The sequence below is a fragment of the Rattus rattus genome, chromosome 8 (assembly GCF_011064425.1).
Source record: "Rattus rattus isolate New Zealand chromosome 8, Rrattus_CSIRO_v1, whole genome shotgun sequence".
In the NCBI taxonomy this organism is placed as follows: Eukaryota; Metazoa; Chordata; class Mammalia; order Rodentia; family Muridae; genus Rattus; species Rattus rattus.
Genome location: NC_046161.1, coordinates 92,300,154 through 92,325,348, shown reverse-complemented (window position 1 = coordinate 92,325,348; position 25,195 = coordinate 92,300,154). Strand labels below are relative to the sequence as shown.

The window sequence follows — 25,195 nt, the reverse complement described above, 5'->3', positions numbered from 1 at the left end:
TACATTTTTCTCTTTCTGGTTTCAGCAGTATTTCTTTGTTCTGTAGTTATGGCAATTTAACTTGGTTGTGGAAATATTCTTCCACAATACTGATCACTTGGGGTTAATACTGCTTGTATTTCCAGAATCCTTTTTTAAATCCAGAAACATTTTTTTGATAAATAAACATAGTGATAAACATAGTTTTATCGAGTATTTTTTATGCTTTTCATCTCTGCTGTCTTACATTCCATGGATCTTCAGTTTTTGAGCCAGCTCTAGTGATGAGTTTGATACAACATATACTGCTCCCTCAATGACAAACTCTTATCTCAAAGAGTAACAAAGCATTCAGTCAACAGCTTGGATTTACAAGCCTGTCTGTCCCAAGTGAAAATTATAGTGATCTAGGACAGAAACCGTGTCTTGAAAAAAATCAGATAATTACATGTCGAGAAAAACATGTTTAAATAAAGATCCACTTCTTGGTTGCCCTGTTAATTTACCTATTTCCCATGTCTTTACCTTTTCTGCTTTGGCAATTGGGCTTAATGACCTGAGACCAAAGGATATGGTCAAGCCATAGACAGAGTAGGGTTGTGACTTCAGAGTGAGGCATTACAACAGCAGTAAAACAAAACTCCACTTCTGCTGAAATGTAGAATCTCAGAAATTGCCAAAAGGCTTACAGCTATGAGCAACCACATATGACCTTAGGTGGGAGAAAGGTTGTTCTGAAAGGCCTAATCCAAAACGGCTTTTAAGAGGTCCTGGCCTCATCATTATAGGGAAATCTGAGGAATTCCAGAAAACTTGTGAGCAATTCTTAATTATTTTTTTAAACATAGTCATAGTCAGGCATGATAGCAAATGCATTTACTTCCAGCATTTGGAAGCAGAGAAGATGGCTCTGTGAGTTTGAGTCTAGCCTGGTCTAAAATGAGACCCTGTCCCAAAACTACTATCATTCAACAAATTATCTGAAGGAACAAACCCTCAAGGGCACCCAAAAGGAAAGAGTCATAATCCTTGCCCAGGAGCAGTGATAGGATGACCACCACAAGGCTGATTTTGAATAGTTTATTAAAGGAAAGGTGAAGCATCAGTTTCAAATTGTACAAAAGGAAAAAAAAAAACATCATATTGCAAATGTACAATTTACAGAATTACTAGCAAAACCAATCAAGGAGACACTGAAAATACAAAAATTTGATTGACTTCAAACTGAACTTGGAAATCCACTGGAGTAGAGATTAAGCCGTCTTTGTTGTTGCATGGTAGTCTGTAACCCTTAAATCAGCATGTGTTGTTCACAGGAGACTGACAGTCAAAGGATTATCTGTGCTTTTCCAGGGCTCCTCAAAGCTGGGTCCCTGGCCGAGAACTACAGCGAGGCAGGGCTGAGGTGTATAGTCCATTCATTCCTGCCCTTGAGTTCCAGTGAAGCCCACATTGCTAGGAGAGAGCGAGGCGCCAGATGTCTTAGCTAGAGCCTAGGACTTGCTGAGTTAGTAGGTAAAACGTTTTTGGTGACCAAGGTTTGTTTTTTGTTTTTTTTAAATCTCTGAACTGTACAAATGTTGAGAAAAATCTTGTCTACTAAAAGGATGAATAAAATCATGTTTTATTTTTCCACACAAAAGATAATCATAGAGTTCATATATTTTTAAAAAATGTTCATTTTTGGTAAAAAGGGAAAGCCTCTCGATTCTGTCGCAGCTATTTTAAAAACCAGCCCAGAAACAGTTGTGGACAGACTGGCTTAGAAATTTGGAAGCCTACACTAAAATCAGGGAAAAGCTATGTGGACTCTTAACCAATAGCAAGTCACAAACGTAAGCGGAGTGTAACTCTAGGCCACTGAAGACTGTCCCGAAGAGTCAATTTCTTCCTCCAAAAGAACTTCTCTTAATATGCACACTTAACACTGAAATGTAGCTGTATTTCAAGGTAAGCTCAGAATTGCCACCCTCTAAGCACAGACTTCTATGCAGCACATACATCTATGATTGGTAAACAATTTCACAAAATTAGCGAGTTGAGGGGGTATTGAGTGCATGGGAAGAAGACAGTTACGTTACACGCTTAAAATTAACTTCTGAATGACAAAGAAAAATTTCATGATTCTAAGAAAACGGAAGTCTGTGTAACGTGACTTTTGGCAGGGTATGAAACAAGTGTTAACAACAGTGAGACTGATAACTTGAGAACCATTTTGTTTTACTGAGAATACTTTATTTGCTGGTAGAAGTTGCTAAAAATGCACAGAACAAAGACCAATAGAAAATGCACTGTATTTGAATCTCACTATCCTATAGAAAATGAACGGTGTACAGCATCTGTTGGAAAAATGGCTGCATGGGCACTTTATGCCCACTTATAAATAAAAATAAACCTTTTTATTCAAGAGTATATAAAATCTGGGGATTCACATCCACCCACAGAGGGCATGTGGTTTTGGCAGAGATGCACGATGTTAGAACTCTATTTTAGCTTGTCCATGCTCTGTTCCTTCAATGTCTGCTTTACAAGGTCAAGAAAACCCAGCGAACTCCAAAAACACTCTTCGGCGATTAGAACGAGCTGCTTACTCATAGTTTAATAAAAATGGTTAGCTTTTAAAACATAAAAAGGCAAAATGTTAAAACGGTTTTTAAATTGTACAACAGGAAAATAAAGTTAAAAATATTTTTTTTTACTCAATGCTGAATTTTCATAAAACAGGTGTATAACAGTGTTTATTTTGACAGTTGTTTTAAAAATTTAAAATATCTTCCTCCTTTCAGAAAAACACACACACATCTGTACTGAGATAAGTCCGACATTAGAGTACAAATGATTTTTTTGGTCAGTCTTTCCGAGGTGACATTCACAAATATTTCCATAGGTGACTGACATGCTGCTCTGTCACTGCAAAAGGGACCAACCTTTAATCATTTGATTACAAAACAAATAAGATCACATCAAAAGTGTTTTCTCCCCCATACAAGCTATCACAGTATATAGGCCTCTAGCTCTAAATAATAGAGTTCCAGATTTGTAAATTTTCTTCAGACTTCAGAACATAGGCATTCCAAATCCCTAGAAAAAATGAGAAGTACAATTATTTAATATATTTCCAGGGCCAAGAAACTATAAATAAAAACCAGTAATGATTTGATATTTACTGAATCATCTTCTATGATAGCTGCAGAGTCAAAGAAGTCTGGCCTTAGCTCAGCTCGCTCTCGCCGATTTCTTGATGGGGGCTGAAAAGAGAATCATTTAATTATTGTTCTGTGAGATGAACTCTACTAATAGTTAACATTTTTGACAGTATGTAAACATGTAGAAACATTTAAGAGTTAAATTTAAAAGGAGAATAAGAATCTGGCTTATATATAAAGTATAGATTTTAAAAACGCAGCAGTATTTGAATTATCAAAAGACAAAGAGTTTCAATTGGTATGCTCTTCTTGTTCTGTTCTTTTGTATCAGGGTCTTACTATGTAGCTTTGGCTGGCCTGAAATTTGCTGTTGTAGACCAAGTTGGCTTCATATTAAAAAAGAGACCTTCCTATCTCTGCCCATGGAGGGCTGGGATTAATGGTATGTACTGCTGCTCTGGACTTACTCTGGAATGTTGTGTCTGCAGGTGGTTGCTCCTGAGGAAAGCGGAAGAGGGCATGGAGCCCCCTAGGAACAAAGGCCTCTGGAAGGTAAGTGAGAGTGCCTAACTGCTTAGGTATCTTACTAGCCCCAAGATGTAAAATTTTAATGAATAAACTGATGTAAAGAATGTAATTTGGATTTATAATACAGAAAATACCTGCTCTTTGAAAACATCAAGTTATTACAAAAATGATGAATAACAAGTTGAGTATCAGTGAATTCTCTGAAGTAGGTAGATGGAATGCTTTTGGGGCAGAAGCAGGGCAGGAAAGTTCTATGAATGGTTTTAAACATATAAGGCAGAATAATCCATGAAGCATTTTGCCATCTTTGATTTATACGTTCAAGTGCTTACACCTAGCACTTCGAATGGGAGTCTATATGAATATAAGGTCTTCTAAAAGGGTTTAAAGTAGTGAAGTTTTTCAATAAAATGGGTTCAAATGACTGGTGTCCTTACAAGGGGTAACTCCTTAGGAAAGACCATGAAAGACAGTGGGGAGCCCTTTCTCTCCTCCTCCCATGTCAATCTTGGGGATCAAGCTCAGCAGCAAGCACCTTTACCTGAGGACCCACTTTGCCAGCTATAAAGACACTAGGAGACGCCAGCCATCTCCAAGCCAAAGAGCACTCAAAATCAACTCTGTTTCATTTGCCTTCTACCAATTTAAGCCAATCAAGACTGGTATTTGCTATGGCAGCTGAAGCCAACAATAGGAAAACAGTCCAGTGAGCACTCATCTACCAGTCAGCTAGTGTTAACAACTATCAAATGTCTAGTCTTATGTACTGACTCGATTAGCTGTTTTCCCTTCATGTCATTTCAGCTATAACTACATTTTAGTGTTAAGTATTACCAATAACAATGTTATTCTTTTACTTCTTTTTGGTATTAAAGATTAAATTTGGGGGTTTTGAGCATGCTATACATGTGCGGCTGACCACAGACCTAGCAGTTTATATTCTGAGACAGGGTCTCAGTATGTAGTTCAGGCTAGTCTTGAACTTATAATCATCTTGTCTCAAACTCCATTCCTTCCTAGGTGTTACAGGTATGCACCAGCATGCTGAGCTGTGCAAAGAAACTGTGAAAACCACAGCTCTGTGCATTACAGCCTATGAAACAGTTTCTTTGTACCTTAGCTAGCCTATATCCATCTTATCTCAAAGATAACCTGTGTAAACTGAAGATACAAGTTCCTCTTCCTGCTCCTGACAGACAGTCACGTGGTGGACCACAGTATATATTTCAGGGTCCAACTTAAAATACAAGATGCCAAAAACACAAGTTGTGCCAAAAGATCAGGGGTAAGTATTTTTAAACAAAAACAACAACAAAAAAACCAGCTGCTTTTTGGTAGAATTCAAAGTATGATTGCTTAAAAGCAGATTAAAAACAGTCCTAATAAGCTCATTCTTTTGTTTTTTTCTTCCATTTTTATTAAATTGGGAATTTCTTGCTTATATTTCAAATGTTACTCCCTTTCCCAGTTTCCAGTCCATCAGCCCCTTAGTGCCTCCCCTCCCCTTCAATATGGGTGATCCCCTCCCCATCCACTCCTCATTATTGTCCCCCCCCAACAATCCCCTATACTGGGGGTCCAGCCTTGGCAGGACCAAGGGCTTCCCCTTCCACTGGTGTTCTTACTAGGCTATTCATTGCTACCTATGCGGTTGGAGCCCAGGGTCAGTCCATGTATAGTCTTTGGGTAGTGGCTTAGTCCCTGGAAGCTCTGGTTGGTTGGCACTGTTGTTCTTATGGGGTTGTAAGCCCCTTCAGCTCCTTCAGACCTTTCCCTAATTCCTCCAATGGGGGTCCTGTTCTCAGTTCAGTGGTTTGCTGCTGGCATTCGCCTCTGTATTTGACATGTTCTGTCTGTCTGTCTGTCTTTCTCTCACTCTTGAAATCTATATCTGGTTCCTGTCAGCATAAACTTCTTAGCTTCATCAATCTTATCTAGTTTTGGTAGCTGTATATGTATGGGCCACATGTGGGGCAGGCTCTGAATGGCTGTTCCTTCAGTCTCTGCTCCAAACTTTGTCTCCCTATCCCCTCCTATGGATATTTTTGTTCCTCTTTTAAGGAGTGGGAGCATCTGCATTTTGGTCATCCTTCTTGAGCTTCCTGTGGTCTGTGTATTGCATCTTGGGTAATTCGAGCTTTTCGGCTAATATCAACTAACCAATGAGTGCATACCAAGTGTGTTTTTCTGTGATTGAGTTACCTCACTCGGATATTTTCTTAGTTCATTCCATTTGCCTATGAATTTCATGAAGTCATTGTTTTTGATAGCTGAGTAGTACTCCATTGTGTAGATGTATCACATTTTTTTAATCCATTCCTCTGTTGAATGGCATCTGGGTTCTTTCCAGCTTCTGGCTATTATAAATAAGGCTGCTATGAACATAGTGGAGCATGTGTGTTTGTTGTATGCTGGAGCATCTTTTGGGTATATGCCCAAGAGAGGTATAGCTGGGTCCTCAGGTAGTGCAATGTCCAATTTTCTAAGGAATCTCCAGACTGATTTCCAAAGAGGTTGTACCAGTTGCAATCCCACCAACAATGGAGGAGTGTTCCTCTTTCTCTACATCCTCGCCAGCATCTACTGTCATCTGAGTTTTTGATCTTAGCCATTCTGACTGGTGTGAGGTGGAATCTCAAGGATGTTTTGATTTGCATTTCCCTGATGACTAAAGATGTTGAACATTTCTTTAGGTGTTTCTCGGCCATTCGGCATTCCTCAGCTGTGAATTCTTTGTTTAGCTCTGAACCCCATTTTTTAATATGGTTATTTGTCTCCCTGCAGTCTAACTTTATGAGTTCTTTGTATATTTTGAATATTAACCCTGTATCAGATGTAGGATTGGTAAAGATCTTTTCCCAATCTGTTGGTTGCTGTTTTGTCCTAATCACAGTGTCCTTTGCCTTACAGAAGTTTGTAGCTTTATGAGATCCCATTTGTTGATTCTTGATCTTAGAGCATAAGCCATTGGTGTTTTGTTCAGGAAATTTTTTCCAGTGCCCATGTGTTCCAGATGCTTCCCTAGTTTTTCTTCTATTAGTTTGAGTGTATCTGGTTTGATGTGGAGGCCCTTGATCCACTTGGACTTAAGCTTTGTACAGGGTGATAAGCATGGATCGATCTGCATTCTTCTACATGTTGACCTCCAGTTGAACCAGCACCATTTGCTGAAAATGCTATCCGTTTTCCATTGGATGGTTTTGGTTCCTTTGTCAAAAATCAAGTGTGTGGGTTCATTTCTGGGTCTTCAATTCTATTCCACTGGTCTATCTGCCGGTCTCTGTACCAATACCATACAGTTTTAAATCACTATTGCTGTGTAATACTGCTTGAGGTCAGGGATAGTGATTACCCCAGAAGTCCTTTTATTCTTGATGATAGTTTTAGCTAAACTGGATTTTTTGTTATTCCAGATGAATTTGCAAATTGTTCTGTCTAACTCTCTGAAGAATTGGATTGGTATTTTGATGGGGACTGCATTGAATCTGTAGATTGCTTCTGGTAAAGTGGCCATTTTTACTATATTAATCCTGCCAATCCATGAGCATGGGAGATCTTTCCATCTTCTGAGATCTTCAATTTCTTTCTTCAGAGACTTGAAGTTCTTATCATACAGATCTTTCACTTGTTTGATTAAAGTCACACCGAGATATTTTATATTATTTGGGACTATTATGAAGGGTATCATTTCCCTAATTTCTTTATCAGTCTGTTTTTCTTTTGTGTAGAGGAAGGCTACTGATTTGAGTTAATTTTCTACCCAGCCACTTTGCTGAATTTGTTTATCAGGCTTATTAGTTCTCTGGTGGAACTTTTTTTTTTCGGAGCTGGGGACCGAACCCAGGGCCTTGTGCTTGCTAGGCAAGCACTCTACCACTGAGCTAAATCCCCAACCCCTCTGGTGGAACTTTTGGGGTGACTTAAGTATACTATCATATCCTATCATCTGCAACTAGTGATATTTTGACTTCTTCCTTTCAATTTGTATCCCTTTGACGTCCTTTTGTTGTCTGATTGCTCTGGCTAGGACTTCGAGAACTATATTGAATAAGTAGGGAGAGAGTGGGCAGCCCTGTCGTCCCTGATTTTAGTGGGATTGCTTCAAGTTTCTCTCCATTTAGTTTGATGTTAACTACTGGTTTGCTGTATATGGCTTTTACTATGTTTAGATATGGGCCTTGAATTCCTATTCTTTCCAGGACTTTTATTATGAAGGGGTGTTGAATTTTGTCAAATGCTTTCTCAGCATCTAATGAAATGACCATGTGGTTCTTATCTTTTGAGTTTGTTTATATAGTGGATTACCTTGATGGTTTTCTTTCTTTTTTTTTTTTTCTTTTTCTTTTTTTCGGAGCTGGGGACCGAACCCAGGGCCTTGCATTTGCTAGGCAAGTGTTCTACCACTGAGCTAAGTCCCCAACCCCGATGGTTTTCTGTACATTAAACCATCCCTGCATCCCTGGGATGAAGCCTACTTGATTATGATGGATGATCAGTTTGATGTGTTCTTGGATTCGGTTCACAAGAATTTTATTGAGTATTTTTTTTTTTTTTTTCAGAGCTGGGACCAACTCAGGGCCTTGCGCTTGCTAGGCAAGTGCTCTACCACTGAGCTAAATCCCCAACCTTTATTGAGTATTTTTGCATCGATATTCATAAGGGAAATTGGTCTGAAGTTCTCTTTCTTTGTTGGGTCTTTGTGTGGTTTAGGTATAAGAGTAATTGTGGCTTCATAGAAGGAATTCGGTTTCAATTTTGTGGAATAGTTTGGACAGTATTGGTATGAGGTCTTCTATGAAGGTCTGATAGAATTCTGCCCTAAATACATCTGGTCCTGGTCTCTTTTCGGTTGGGAGACTTTTAATGACTGCTTCTATTTCTTTAGGAGTTATGGGGTTGTTTAAATGGTTTATCTGTTCCTGATTTAACTTTGATACCTGGTATTTGTCTAGAAAATTGTCCATTTCCCCCAGATTTTTTAGTTTTGTTGAACATAGGCTTTTGTAGTAGGATCTGATGATTTTTTGAATTTCCTCTGATCCTGTTATGTGTCACTTTTCATTTTTGATTTTGTTAATTTGGACACACTCTCTGTGCCCTCTGGTTAGTCTGGCTAAGGGTTTATTTATCTTGTTGATTTTCTCAAAGAACCAGCTTTTGGTTCTGTTGATTCTTTGTATGGTCCTTTTTGTTTCTACTTGGTTAATTTCAGCTCTGAGTTTGATTATTTCCTGCCTTCTACTCCTCCTGGGTGTATTTGCTTCTTTTTGTTCTAGAGTGTACTGTCAAGCTGTTGACATATGCTCTCTCCTATTTCTTTCGGCAGGTACTCAGAGCTGTGAGTTTTCCTCTTAGCACAGCTTTCATTGTGTCCCATAAGTTTGGGTATGTTGTACCTTCATTTTCATTAAATTCTAATTAGTCTTTAATTTCTTTATTTCTTCCTTGTCCATAAGTTATCACTGAGTAGTAGAGCACTGTTCAACTTCCATGTATATGTGGGCGTTCTTCCCTTATTGTTATTGAAGAGCAGCCTTAGTCTGTAGTGGTCTGAGAGGACACATGGGATTATTTCTATCTTTCTGTATCTGTTGAGGCCTGTTTTGTGCCTGTTTATATGGTCAATTTTGAAGAAGGTACCATGAGGTGGTGAGAAGGTATATCCTTTTGTTTTAGGATGGAATATTCTATAAACATCCATTAAGTCCATTCAGTTCATAATGTCTGTTAGTCTCTCCATGTCTCTGTTTAATTTCTGTGTCCATTGATGAGATTGGGTGTTGAAATCTCCTACTATTATTGTGTGAGGTGCAATGTGTGCTTTGAGCTTTAGTAAGGTTTCTTTTATGTATGTAGGTGCCCTTGTTCTATTTAGAGCACAGATATTTAGGATTGAGAGTTCATCTTGGTGGATTTTTCCTTTGATGAATATGAAGTGTGTTTCCTTATCTTTTTTGATGACTTTTGGTTGAAAGTCAATTTTATTTGATATTAGAATGGCTACTCCCGCTTGCTTCTTCAGACCATTTGATTGGAAAGTGGTTTTCCAGCCATTTCCTCTGAGGTAGTTTGTCTTTGTCTTTGAGGTAGTGTTATGTTTCGTGTAGGCAGCAAAATGCTGGGTCTTCTTTATGTATCCAGCCTGTTAATCTGTGTCTTTTTATTGGGGAATTGAGTCAATTGATGTTGAGAGATATTAAGGAATAGTGATTGTTGCTTCCTGTTATCTTCGTATTTTGCGGTGGGGTTCTGTTTGTGTGCTTCTCTTTTGGTTTTGTTGCAAGATTATTTCTTGCTTTTTCTAGGGTGTAGTTTACCTCCTTGTGTTGGGTTTTGCCATTTATTATCCTTTGTAGGGCAGGATTTGTAGAAAGATATTGTATAAATTTGGTTTTGTCATGGAATATCTTGGTTTCGCCCTCAATGTTAATTGATAGTTTTGCTGGATATAGTAGCTTGGGCTGGCATTTGTGTCTTAGGGTATGACATCTGTCCAGGATCTTCTGGCTTTCATAGTGTTTGGTGAGAAGTCTGGTGCATTTCTGATAAGTCTGCCTTTATATGTCACTTGACCTTTTTCCCTTACTGCTTTTAATATTCTTTGTTTTGTGCATTTGGTGTTTTGACTATTATGTGACAGGAGGAATTTCTCTTCTGGTCAAATCTATTTGGAGTTCTGTAAGCTTCTTGTTTGTTTATGGGCATCTCTTTCTTTAGGTTAGGGAAGCTTTTTTCTATGATTTTGTTGAAGATATTTACTGGTCCTTTGAGTTGGGAGTCTTCACTCTCTTCTATACCTATTATCCTTAGGTTTGTTCTCCTCATTGTGTTCTGGATTTCCTGGATGTTTTGGGCTAGGAGCTTTTTCCATTATCTTTGACAGTTGTGTCAATGTTTTCTATGATATCTTCTGCTCCTGAGATTCTCTCTTCTATCTCTTGTATTCTGTTGACGATGCTTGCATCTATGACTCCTGATCTCTTCCCTAGGTTTTCTATCTCCAGGGTTGTCTCCTTTTGTGCTTTCTTTATTGTTTCTATTTCCATTTTTAACTCCTTCATGGTTTTGTTCATTTATTTCTCCTGTTTGGTTGCTTTTTCCAGTAGTTATTTAAGGGATTTTTGTGCTTCCCCTTTAAGTGCTTCTACTTGTTTACTTGTGTTGTCCTGTAATTCCTTAAGGGAGTTATTTATGACCTTCTTAAAGTCTTCCATCATCATTATAAAATATGATTTTAAATCTAGATCTTGCTTTTCCGGTGTGTTTGGATATCCAGTGTTTGCTTTTGGTAGGAGACCTGGGCTCTGATGATGCCAAGTAGTCTTGGTTTCTGTTGCTTGGGTTCCTGCACTTGCCTCTTGCCATCAGGTTGTCTCTGGTGTTAGCCATTCTTGCTGTTTTCTAATGGTGGCTTGACTTTCTTGTGGGCCTGTGTGCCAGCACTCCTGAAGACCTGTTTTCTTGTTTTCTTTCAGCCAGTTATGGGAACAGAGTGTTCTGTTCTCAGGTGTGTATTCATTCCTGGCAGCTGACTTTCAGCTCTCTGTGAGGAAAGCAACCAGAAGGTTCCTGCTCCTACTGCTCCTACGTTCCTGTGCGCAGGGGCCACAGATGGTGCTAGGCTTTTTCCTCTTGAGTCAGGAAGGTGAGTAGAGAGTAGTCTCCTCTTGGTTCTTGGGGGTGTCTGCCCCTCTGAGGGTCTAGCTCTTCCCCCACCCCCAACAGGATTTGGGTACAGGGAGCTGTTTGACCAGTTCAGTTCAGATCTGGGTGCAGATCTGGATTACTGGGCTCCTGCAGCTGACTGCTCCTATATTCCCATTTCCAGAGGCACTATGAAGTTTCCTCTTGGGCCAGGGATGTGGGCAAAGGTAGGCAGAAGTGGCAGTCTGTCCTGCCCTGCAGTCTCAGGATTGCCCATACTTCGGGTGAGCAGCTCTCTCTCTCCCACAGGATTAGGGAGCTGTGGGCCAGGATCAGAGAGGTTCGGGCTACCTAATAAGCTCATTTTGATGTCCAATAAAGGTCACCAGTCCTCAACTTGGCTTCTCTATAGCAAGAATATAATTTTAAACTCCAATCCCCTTATATATTATATATAAACAAACTAACAAACACACTAGTAAATCACTTACCAAATCAATAACCATGGTGTCTTCAAATTCTTCATTCATGTCTTCTAACTGGCTCCGTGATGACATCATCACATCTTCAAAGATGGGCTCAGCATCTTCCTCCATTAGACCCCGACTGGTAAAAAAGGTATTTAGAAAGCTGTTGAGACTTGCCCAGCTTGGGAGTACCAGATATTTCTTAGATAGCACACTTTCTAATTATGACCTATAGATTATTTAAGTTATACAGAACTCAAAGAAAATTAAGATTATGCCCAAGAAAAGGATTATTCCTTTGGTTCACTAGAATTTTCACTTCAACTTATAAGAAGTAGAATTAATTTATAAGAAAAAATATATAAACAGTAAAATATATAAAACAGTGAAATATTTAGCTATATATCAGTTCTTTCCAAATTTTGTTCAATCATATCTGAATTTTACAAATAAGGAACCCAAGAGAAAAATGTCTAAAGCTTGGCTGTGTCTATGAACCTGGAGAGTGGCAGCACTAGGATTTGAATGCAGGAAGCTTCAAGAGCCCATGTCCTCTGCAGTCACCCTGTGCTGAGAAGCACATCCTGAACTCCTTTTATTTAGCTACTAAGAAGCAGAGACATCTAAGTGGCCAGCACCATGCAGCTGCTGTTCCTTGTGATGTTCAATTTGACACTTACACAGCATGCCTTACTCCAGCTCTCACTTTCATGTAGTTCATTCCTGTTCTGTCCTTCCGATTCAAGTCTTCTAACTTCGGCTGGCCTAACCAAGAGATCTGCATCTGGGGACTAGAGAGAATACTATTATTTATTTTGTGCAACAGATAATGTATACACAGAATTAGCCTCATGCTACTAAAACCATGGTTTCAAGCTAAATCTTCATGTAAGGGACTTAAATTTATCCCATTGTTTTGTAAATAACAAAGTTAATTGCCTCCAAATATCACTAAGTCTGCACAAGAAACAGGCTAGGGTGCTATTAATCCTGTACGCTATGTGTTCACTTTATGCCTCAATCTCTGGCAAATAAGAGCATTTCCAGACTTGTGATTCAATGCCATTCACGTATACACAGCTAGGCAGCAAGGCCCCGAAGAACACAGTGATGCTGGCTCCAGCACTGAAAAGGGTGGAACTCAGAAATCCTATAGCACAACTTCTTAGTGCTATGAAGTCCAATCTTCACCTGTATTCTCCATTTAAAGGAAGATGGAAACAGTATACATATGCCCCTCTTCCCATTTTATAGGTGGTACATTTAGTGGTTCTGTGGATAAAAATTTGTCCCATAAAATTCTAAGTAGCTGTTTTTGTATCCTTTGGGAGTTACCATGTTGATACGACGGATAAACACAGGGCAGAGAACAGAAAACCATCCATGGCCAATTGGACTGACAAATGGTAGTTGGGACAGCAAGGCAGGTTGTTTAAGGAAGGAGAACTAACCCTGAAGGACGTACAGTAGGCATACTTATCTATGCAAGAGGCTGGACACAGGCAAAACTCTTGATGCCTACTAGCACTGAGAAACGGTTACACAGCGTCTGACAGATTACCCCTCCGGTTCTAAAGAGCCTTTGCGGGTAAAGCTGCCTTATAGCTTTACTCGGGTCTGAACTACTTTAAAACTGCTTCTACCTTCAACATATTAATTTACTTAGGTCAGTGAAACTCACATCATTATCCCAAATATATACAGAAATACGTGTAAAGAACATAGAACTTTCAAACTGAGTGCAAAAATAACACAAAATTAGGTTTTTTCTTTTGAAGCAAAGCCTCATGTAGCCCAAGCTGGTCTCAAATTCACTGTATACCTCAGGTTAGCTCTGAGCTCCTGCCTCTACCTGCCAAATACTGGAACTACAGGTTTGTTGCCACCATGCCTAGCTTAAAATGAAAATCATTAAATGGATAGTAAAGGTGATATAATCAATTTGAGGCTCCACTACAGACAGCCTAGCGAAGCTCTCACAGGCTCTTGTCAAAGAGAGAGAAAGCATTTTTTCCAAGTTCCTGAGAAACATCTACCCAATAAATATGCAAAATAGGTACACTTAGACACACTGTTTATTCAAAGGCCTGTGAACTTGTTCCTTTAAGGAAAATATAATTATCAAAGAATTAAGAGCAAAAAGATACTTTGTAGTAATATATGGGACTGGGCAAGGAGTTGGTATCACTCCTAGCATATACACATATGTCATTTATCATAAACACTGATAGTTAATATTTTTCATTTTTTTCAAAGACCTCCTAGGCTTAAAATTCATTTTAACACATTCCTACATTCTCTATAGGTGGAGAAATGACCAATGGATATTGAAAGATAAGAAAATTGAGGCTATTTCAATATGAAGCTTGCCCCACTAGATTGAGAAAAGTCTGAGTTTGAGGAAAGCATGTCCGCAGTGGTTTTTGCAGATGTTTATCTATTTACTCTCCATCGTGCCTTCATTCCTGCAAGACCTCACCACCACCAACATGCTTGGCTTTTCTTAGTTTCCCTTTGAGGTTTTGTGCCAAGAAAATGAAGCTTTTTAGTACTTACTTGTGTAAAAAGTCTGGTTCAGAACCATGCTCAGACTCAGGCTCCTGAATCTGCTCCCCCATGGGACGGCTGTTCTCTCGGAGTACAGTGGAGGTGAGCTGTGGGGTTGGCAAGGGTCCAGGAGTCTGAATCATTGTGTCAGTCCTATTTAGCCATGTGTTATCCAGACTTTCATCTGCAAAATTTCAGTTAAAGTCTCAAACTATCAGACATAGAACAAACTTTGGTGGCAGTTATAATAGATTTGAAAAGCACAATTCTACAGTTAGACTACCTAGTTATTTATTTCGTTTTACTATTTTGTTTTTTAAATAGTCTCCTATAGCCCAGGCTGGTCTCAAATTCACCATGAAACAAGGTCCTTGAACCCCCGACCTTCCTGTATCTACCACCTTGCAAGTACTGGGAATACAGGCATGTGCTAACATGCCTGGCTTACATTCAATTTTGTGGTATTTTCTTTTTTCTTTTTGAAAAAGGTCATGTAGCTAAGGCTGGCCTTGAATTCCTGATCTTTCTTCCTGCCTTAGCTTCCAACATGCTGGAATTACAGGTATGAGGTATGCCAAATGCCCGGCTAGAGCAAACCCAGTTCCATAACTCCCTTGTTTGGCTCTGTATCATATTAATGACATCTTATAGAGTTCAGTTTTCTATACCTAAAATGAGGATATTAGTACTTGGCCTCTTAAACCACAGGGATTGAATGAGGTTATTATCTCATCATAGTTACCAAACACCACATCAACTCCTGTCTCCCTTATCTTTGAGGATTTATATGCCCTACAAAAGTAAGGTTAAGGGGTTGGGGATTTAGCTCAGTGGTAGAGCGCTTGCCTAGGAAGCGCAAGGCCCTGGGTTCGGTTCCCAGCTCCGGAAAAAAAAAAAAAAAGAGTAAGGTTAAAGCCCTCAGCAACCTTCCTGTGCCTTTTGACCTACTGCCTGAGCCCACAAGGTGTCCCAGGTAGTAGATCTTAAGACTGGCTGGCTTTTACAGAAAAATCAGCAAATGCTGCCAATTCAAGTGTAGACTCGTGACAAGAGAAGCTGGTTTTTTTTTTTTTTTGGGGCCAGGTTGTATGTGTGGCGATAGAGAAGCTCAGCGTTTATATGCCATAAAGTCCCTCTGGGGAGCCTGGTTGCTTTATCTAGCTTTTAATTCTATTCCCTTTAAGGAAATAATAATCATTTCTATTACCTAGAACTTAAGTATATACTATCCTGCACTAGCAAGTGATGTGTCACGTTTCCCTCCTTTTGAGGCTACTTTTGTAAAGACTGGAGCAGGAAACACTATTTGCCTACCTAAGCCATCCTGATAAAACAATGCAGAGTGTATTAGTTTTACCTCTGCAACTATTCTAATGAGATTTAGAAAATGATTCAGAAATATCTTAATCAAAAGTATTGTGAGTCTCAAGAGATGTGCCTGCTAGGTTCATTTACCAAACACTTCTATCTCCCAGTGTTTCTTAGGTTTTTATATTCTGTCAGATACACATACACATTCTGGACTGGCCCTAAAAATACCGATTTACTACTTGGTTCAGGCCATTCTACTAATGCCCACTTCTGAATATATTAAATACATGCTTAACCATTCACTCACACTTATTTATTGGGTATTTACTCTAAGCTTTTGTTTTCTAGTACGCAACATTTTTATGGTCAAAAGACTGGCATAATGTAGTTGTTAAGCCTGTAAAGACCGTGTTAGCCATGTTGGCTTTCTATTTCATGTCCTCTTCAAATGTGGTGATCACTCTGGAGCCTCCTGTTGTTCGGCTAAGAGAACTGACCAAGCTGAACTGAAACTGCCTGTCCCTTTCCTTGTCTCCTTGGTGTCAATGTTTTTTTTTTTTTGTTTTTCTGTTTTTTTTTTTTAATTAATTAATTCTTAGCTGTAGCACTTAGCCCAGTGTTTGTGGAGGTGCCCAGTGGAGACTTAATTACCTTAGAAGCTTGCTCTCCCTGAATCCACCTTCTAACCTTTTAAAGATTCTTCAGTGAAAACAGTTCTTAAAACATCTTCAACTCCAACAAGTGAAACTGCCATCGAAGGGCTTTGGCTACACTACCTATCCTGATAATATCACACAAACCCACAGCCAAGTTTTCTTTTATAATTTACCAGTTACCAAAGTGGTTACCTAGTATACATATATGTCCTAGAGTCTTAAAAATGCTAGCCTTGACAGTTTATTAGTGAATTATATATGGTAATTTAAATTCTCTAAGGTTTACTTTTTTCTTTGTCAAATCTGCATAACAGCATGGAACTAAACTGATTAATGTAAAATTTACAAATGATAAAATGCATGAAAAACGGGCTGGAGAAGATGGCTCAGTAGTTGGGAACACTGGCTGCTATTCCAGAGGTCATGGGCTCCATTCCCAGCAACATGGCAGCTCACAACTGTCTGTAACTCCAGTTTCAAGGGGGTTTGACAACTGCAAATATATATATATATATATATATATATATATGACTAGAAATATCAAAGCTGAAATATGAAAGGACATCTCAAAGATGAGACTTTGCTAAATTTTAACATTAGCAATGTGATTTAGTCTGACTAGTACTAAAGGAGCATTACTATGGGATTTTGGGAACATCCTGAAAATAGTGGCTAACATTGACTGGATGCTACTTATAGGCCAAGTACTGTGCCCAGTGACGTGTGTACTGTGTTTTATCAGGAGTATCTCAGTTGGTATTCATGGTAACTGATGCTGGATATGCTATATACTCTGATCTCTTTCACTTGATTAGTTAATAAAACTCAGAGAGGGCTAAACTAACATGTTCGAATGTCACATGGCTGACAATGGGAAAGCCAGGTTTGAAATAGGAAACTAACTTTGCTTTTCGTCACTAGTCAGTATCTTCTCCAATAAGGAAAGGCACATTGGTTTTAAGTTATAATTAAGTGTGCCACAGAATCAGCACACCTCTGGTGAGTTACTTTTCCTTAGGCAGCAGAGGTGCAGTGCTGAGGAAGTTGTGAGAACTAATCAGGAGGAGGAGAAGCATGGGGAAGGCAAAGGCCGTCTGAGAAATAAAGCATGTTTACTCTGAAGCAGCCCTTGCTAAGGTTCTGAGAAATATTTTTTTTTTTTTTCAGAGCTGGGGACCGAACCCAGGGCCTTGCGCTTGCTAGGCAAGTGCTCTACCACTGAGCTAAATCCCCAACCCCTCTGAGAAATATTTTAACAGTGCAATTTTAGTCTTTTTTTCTTTTTAAATGTTGATCAGATTTTCATGGTAATTCAAATTCCTATTCCCTACTGTCTAGAAAGCTGTATTATAAATCAGATTTGGCTACCACTGTCTTGGGGCATAAAAATAAACTACACAACCAATGACAGAATTGTAAATGTAATTTAGAGTGTATAACTTATTACAGAGGTATACTCTCAGATTACCAATAATCCTCTACTAGTAAGATACACTGGGGCAGGGGAGAGGAATCTAACTTATGTAGCTCAGGCTGGCCTCAAACTTGTTAAGTAGCTGAGGATGGCCCTGAACTCCAGATCCTCCCAAGTGCTGGGACTGTAAGCATATACCACCACACTCAGCTTAAGATGAATTGTATTTTATTTTTGTTTTCTAAACTTTTCATATTTTAAAATAATGACTCTTATTTTAAAACTGAACGAGTTAGGGTCACAAAGTTAGAGATCTTTATAACTGCTTCATTTTTTTTTCTGTGTCTTCTATATTCTGTTTCATTAAGTTTCTTTTCTGCCTCGTTCTGTATATAACCTTTGTCCTTGTATATTCAGTTGGTAGCAAAATATGTAATGACATCATGTCCTACAGCATCTTGTTTCAATAAATCATTTGCTATGTTATCTCTGTAAGCCAGGCCCACTGGAGGACTTACCTTCTACTCGTTTTCTGTGCAGTGGGGGTCTTCCTTTCTTACTCCTTACTGAGGAAGTTTTACTGCTGCTACTTCCACTGTTCACAGACATTCTGTCGTCTTCACCCCCAGTGACTAATGAATTTCTATATGAGATGAGTGGAAGCCATACATCCTCCCTCCTTTCCATCATCTGCTCAGTGAGGAATTTTTCAAGATAGGAATGGCTGCGAACACACAGATAGCAGCAGTGACTTTAAGTATCAATTACAGCTCTGCTTCACATCCCTCTGGTCCTTTCAAAAGGGGAGGATGTGTTAGTAAGGGTGCATGTGTGAGTGTGTATGTTTATCTGCTTTAAATATTTATTTGTATATATGTATACACACACACACACACACACACACACACACACACACCATACAAAAACACATTAAGTTTGCCTCAAAAAGATTGTGAGTTTCTCATATAAAGGCAGACCTATCAGAATCACACCAGACTTTTCGCCAGAGACTATGAAAGCCAGAAGATCCTGGACAGATGTCATACAGACCCTAAGAGAACACAAATGCCAGCCCAGGTTACTGTATCCTGCAAAACTCTCAATTAACATAGATGGAGAAACCAAGATATTCCATGACAAAACCAAATTTACACAATACCTTTCTACAAATCCAGCACTACAAAGGATAATAAATGGTAAAGCCCAACATAAGGAGGCAAGCTACACCCTAGAAAAAGCAAGAAACTAATCGTCTTGGCAACAAAACAAAGAGAAGAAAAGCACACAAACATAACCTCACATCCAAATATGAATATAACAGGAGGCAATAATCACTATTCCTTAATATCTCTCAAGATCAATGGTCTCAACTCCCCAATAAAAAGACATAGATTAACAAACTGGATATGCAATGAGGACCCTGCATTCTGCTGCTTACAAGAAACACACCTCAGAGACAAAGACAGACACTACCTCAGAGTGAAAGGCTGGAAATCAACTTTCCAAGCAAATGGTCAGAAGAAGCAAGCTGGAGTAGCCATTCTAATATCAAATAAAATCAATTTTCAACTAAAAGACATCAAAAAAGATAAGGAAGGACACTTCATATTCATCAAAGGAAAAATCCACCAAGATGAACTCTCAATCCTAAATATCTATGCCCCAAATACAAGGGTACCTACATACATAAAAGAAACCTTACTAAAGCTCAAAACACACATTGCACCCCACACAATAATAGTAGGAGATTTCAACACGCCACTCTCATCAATGGACAGATCATGGAAACAGAAATTAAACAGAGACATAGACAGACTAAGAGAAGTCATGAACCAAATGGACTTAACAGATATTTATAGAACATTCTATCCTAAAGCAAAAGGATATACATTCTTCTCAGCTCCTCATGGTACTTTCTCCAAAATTGACCATATAATTGGTCAAAAAATGGGCCTCAACAGGTACAGAAAGATAGAAATAATCCCATGCGTGCTATCAGACCACCACGGCCTAAAGCTGGTCTTCAATAACAATAAGGAAAGAACGCCCACATATACGTGGAAGTTGAACAATGCTCTACTCAACGATAACCTGGTCAAGGAAGAAATACAGAAATTAAAGACTTGTTAGAATTTAATGAAAATGAAGGTACAACATACCCAAACTTATGGGACACAATGAAAGCTGTGCTAAGAGGAAAACTCATAGCTCTGAGTGCCTGCAGAAAGAAACAGGAGCTTGACAGCACACCTAAAAGCTCTAGAACAAAAAGAAGCAAATACACCCAGGAGGAGTAGAAGACAGGAAATAATTAAACTCAGAGCTGAAATCAGCCAAGTAGAAACAAAAAGGACCATAGAAAGAATCAACAGAACCAAAAGTTGGTTCTTTGAGAAAATCAACAAGATAGATAAACCCTTAGCCAGACTAACAAGAGGACACAGAGAGTGTTTCCAAATTAACAAAATCAGAAATGAAAAGAGAGACCTAACTACAGATTCAGAGGAAATTAAAAAAATCATCAGATCTTACTATAAAAGCCTATATTCAATAAAACTTGAAAATCTGCAGGAAATGGACAATTTCCTAGACAGATACCAGGTACCGAAGTTAAATCAGGAACAGATAAACCAGTTAAACAACCCCATAACTCCTAAGGAAATAGAAGCAGTCATTAAAGGTCTCCCAACCAAAAAGAGCCCAGGTGCAGACGGGTTCAGTGCAGAATTCTATCAGACCTTCATAGAAGACCTCATACCAATACTATCCAAACTATTCCACAAAATTGAAACAGATGAGTACTACCGAATTCCTTCTATGAAGCCACAATTACTCTTATACCTAAACCACACAAAGACCAACAAAGAAAGAGAACTTCAGACCAATTTCCCTTATGAATATCGGGTTTAAAAATACTCAATAAAACTCTGGCAAACCAATCCAAGAGCACATCAAAACAATCATCCATCATGATCAAGTAGGCTTTATCTCAGGCATGCAGGGATGGTTTAATATACGGAAAACCATCAACGTGATCCATTATATAAAAAAACTGAAAGAACAAAACCACATGATCATTTCATTAGACGCTGAGAAAGCATTTGACAAAATTCAACACCCCTTCATGATAAAAGTCCTGGAAAGAATAGGAATACAAGGCCCATACCTAAACATAGTAAAAGCTATATACAGCAAACCAGTTGCTAACATTGAACTAAATGGAGAGAAACTTGAAGCAATCCCACTAAAATCAGGGACTAGACAAGGCTGCCCACTCTCTCCCTACTTATTCAATATAGTTCTTGAAGTTCTAGCCAAAGCAATCAGACAACAAAAGGAAATCAAGGGGATCAGATCAGAAAAGAAGTCAAAAAACACTTATTTGGTAGATGATATGATAGTATATTTAAGATCCCAAAAGTTCTAATCCAGAGAACTACTAAAGCTGATAAACAACTTCAGCAAAGTGGCTGGGTATAAAATTAACTCAAATAAATCAGCCTTCCTCACACAAAAGAGAAACAAGCCAGAAAAGAAATTAGGAAACGACAATTTTCCATAATAGAATCAAACAATATAAAGTACCTCAGTGTGACTTTAACCAAGCAAGTAAAAAATCTGTACAATAAGAACTTCAAGACTCTGAAGAAAGAAATTGAAGAAGACCTCAGAAGATGGAAAGATCTCCCATGCTCATGGATTGGCAGGATTAATATAGTAAAAATGGCCATTTACCAAAAAGCGATCTACAGATTCAATGCAATCCCAACCAAGTGTCTCGGTTTTAGATAAAATGCTGAATGCTTAAGCAGTGGTTGTACATGTAGGCCTGACATGGACTTGTAGGACTTGTAGGCAAATATATGTGATCTTTGTATGTAAGGGGGTAGTGAGTACTTGTGCATGCAGTAGCAAGAACTAAACCTAAAGTCTCAGCTATCATCTGCAATCTAAGCATTGCTATTTACTTTCAAAATGATCTCTAGAACTGACTTCAATTTTCCTGTTTTTCAATAATTTCAATAGATACATATTTGTATTGTAAATTCACACAGATACATGTACACTCACACACACACACATACACACATACACACACACACACACACACACACACACACACGATGACATGTTATTTTGAGATACCTTTATGAGGTTGATTATAAAATCTCTGGAATTATATCATAACATGTGTATGATGGATTAGGCTCTATATAAACAGTAGTGTTGATTACAGTCATGCCTATGAATAATTTTGCTAAATTCATCATAGTTATAAAACAGTCACAATATTCTGTTACACTAATGAAATTTTCTGTTACATTAACAGTCAAAGAGTGAGAAGTTTGCTTGGAATATCTCCTAGGGCAGCCTTAGTGTACCTTAATGAAACCCATTTAACATGTACTGTGACTATGTTATTTCACTTCTATTACATATTTTATTAAGTAAATTTTTTATAATAATTTTTCACAGACCAAGAAACAATGAAAGATCATCTTTATGCACAAACACATCCCCTTTAATTTTATATTTTTAAAATTCTTTGCAGAACTGAGCATCATCCTGTTGTCTCTTCAGCAACCCTGTTGATTACAGATGCTACAACAGGCTTTTATCACTATGCACCAAGTTTAATTCTACTTTTATATTATTGATAATGATAACATAAATAATCATATGACATTTTATTCTAAAGAAAATACCATATATCTCAGGCTGGTCTCATTCTTGCTATGTAGTTGAGGATGACCTTGAATATATGATATCCTGACTTCACATGTGAAGTTATGAGATTATAGGCATTAATTACCACCTTATTGTATGTGCTGTTGGGGTCTATGATGCTTCTCACACACCCAGTGCTAGGCAATCACTGTACCAGATGAATCACAGCCATGGTCACCTCATGCTTTTTTAAAACTTAAATCTGTGTTGGAATGTATAAATGTGAAATAGCATGAAAGAAAATGAAGATTTAAAAGTCTTGAAGACTCTCACTCTTGAAACACATGAAAATATGGACAGTGGGATCCCTGTTCTTCACAAAGATGCCCTTCTTCTCAAACCTTCATCTTTACTGTGCTGGATGCCTGTATCCACACTTTCTTGGTTTCTACCTCTCCTTTACATTACACCTTAGTTCCAAGTCCACACTTAACAACCAAAGAACTTTTTCATTCATTTATATTAAAGACATTTTCAACATTAATTTTTAAGTTACCAATGTCTTATCAGATGTTTTAATATTTTTAATTTATGTATTCATTCACTTTACATCCCAATATCAGTCCCTCTCTCCTCCCAGTTCTTCCTCACAAAGATCTTTCCCAGAATTCCCCCTCCTCTTCTCACACACTTCATTCCAACCCATTTCTCCCTGGCACATCAAGTCACTGCAGTACTAGGTTCATATCTCCCTGTGAAGTCAGATAAGGTAGTGCAATTGTGTTGAGTGCAATTTTAAAATCACTCCTATCTTTGCTTGGGTTCAGACCATGCTCTGGCCCCTCCCGGTTTCCCTTATGTTCTTCTCAGCCTAAGATCCTGGAGGTGACTTTCTGTGACCAGCTCACTCCAGAGTCCCTTGAATCCTTTGATAAAAGACACATATGCAGCTTATCAATTCACAGCTTGACTTCTGTGGTAGAATTCCTGAGCCCAGATAGGAGACTGCCTAAACAAGCCTTCCTTAGCCAAATTATCTGTTTCTCGCTTTCCCTAAACTCACTGGCTAGTCAAACCCAGGCCCCATCAAACACCCTTGGCCACCCAACTACAGTAGAGGCCACAGGCCATAGCTCTCCTCCTCTCCCATGAAGGCCTTCAGTGACTGCTGCCTTCTTCATCCAAAGCATGACAGAACAGCCCTCTCTCCTTGCCTGCCTCTCCTTTCTCCCTGAGACCAGGAAGTCCTGTCTGTACATTCTGCCCTGCAATTGATTCCCAGCCTTCTTTATTGAAAAACCAAGAACCAATTAGGGTACAAGACTTTAACAACAGAACCTCCATTACACAGTTGAGGAATGGGATCTGCAGGTAGGAATGCAACAGTTTCAGAGACAGCACCAGCCACAGTTCTTGGGATACCCACATGAAGAGCAAGCTGCATATCTGTTTCTTATGGTTGGTAATTAAGTCTCCAGTAGTTCTCAAGGGTCCAGGTTACTTGATTCTGTTGGTCTTATTGTTGAAGCCCCGTCCTCCTGTGTCCCTCAATCCTTCCCTCAGTTCTTCTGCCAGACTTCTTGAGCTCCATCTGTTTGTCTGTGATTCTCTGCATCACTTTCCACTAGCAACTGACTAGAGCCCCTCAGAAGACAGGTTTTCTAGGCTCCTGTCTGAAAGCATAATACAGTATCATTAATACTGTCAAGGATTGCTTCTTGGTTTTTGCCCATGGGATGGGACTCAGTTTGGGGCAGTCATTGGTTGGCCATTCCCTCAGAAACTGCTCTTTGTCCCTGCATATTTTGTAGGCAAGACACCTTTTAGGTCAAACGTTTTGTAGGGGGTTGCTATCTTTATTCCTCCACTGGGAGTCATTCCTAGTTACATCCAAACGCCATTGCTATGTCCACATTACCTACTATTAAAAGTATTAATTAGTGTGCCCTCTGTAGGCCCCCAAGGGCCTCCTTTTATCATAGGTCGCTGACTTGTCCTAGCAGTTGCTCCCAACTCACTGCTTATTTCCATTCTGTCTGCCCTGCTCTCCCCACATTGGATTATCCTGTATCCTGCTCCTTTCCCTATCACCCCTACAACTCCCATCCCTCCCTCCATCCACTTCTTATATCTATTTTGTTTCCCCTTCTGAGGAAGATTCAGCCTTCCTTCCTTCGGCTTATTTGGGTCTTTTGATTATAGTATGGTTCTTTTCTATTTATGACTAATATCCACTTGTCCTACTCATGGATTGGCAAGATTAATATTGTAAAAATGGCCATTTTGCCAAAAGCAATCTACAGATTCAATGCAATCTCCATCAATATTCCTACTCAATTCTCTATAGAGATAAAAGGAGCAATTTGTAAAACTCAGGATAGCGAAAACTATACTGAACAACAAAAGAACTTCTGCAAGAATCACCTTTTATAGTCATAAAAACTGTATGGGATTGGTACAGAGACAGACAGATAGATCAGTGGAATAGAATTGAAGACCCAGAAGTAAACCCACACACCTATAGTCACTTGGTCTTTGACAAAGGAGCTAAAACCATCCAATGGCAGAAAGATAGCATTTTCAACAAATGGTGCTGGTACACTTGGAGGTCAGCATGTAGAAGAATGCAAATCGATCCGTTCTGATAGACATATACAAAGCGTAAGCCCAGGTAGATCATCGACCTCCACATAAAACCAGATACACTCAAAGTAATAGAAGAAAAAGTGGTAAAGAACCTTGAACATATGGGCACTGGAGAAAATTTCCTGAACAAAACACCAATGGCTTATGCTCTAAGACCAAGATTCAACAAATGGGACCTCATATAATTGC

General features: G+C 38.8%; 1 protein-coding gene across 3 annotated transcripts in view; it reads right to left on the bottom strand.

Moving 5' to 3' along the window:
• Positions 1 to 1,045: 1,045 nt before the first annotated feature.
• Stag1 (stromal antigen 1) overlaps positions 1,046 to 25,195 on the bottom strand; it is a 371,976-nt gene continuing 347,826 nt past the window's right edge. For all 3 annotated transcript variants that reach the window (XM_032910192.1, XM_032910191.1, XM_032910190.1), the window contains 6 exons: positions 18,211 to 18,416; positions 14,321 to 14,495; positions 12,445 to 12,555; positions 11,789 to 11,903; positions 3,147 to 3,227; positions 1,046 to 3,060 (listed from right to left, as the gene is read on the bottom strand). In XM_032910192.1, the coding sequence (XP_032766083.1) occupies positions 3,037 to 3,060; positions 3,147 to 3,227; positions 11,789 to 11,903; positions 12,445 to 12,555; positions 14,321 to 14,495; positions 18,211 to 18,416 (712 nt within the window). In that variant the 3' untranslated portion in view covers positions 1,046 to 3,036. The remainder of the gene's footprint in view (positions 3,061 to 3,146; positions 3,228 to 11,788; positions 11,904 to 12,444; positions 12,556 to 14,320; positions 14,496 to 18,210; positions 18,417 to 25,195) is intronic.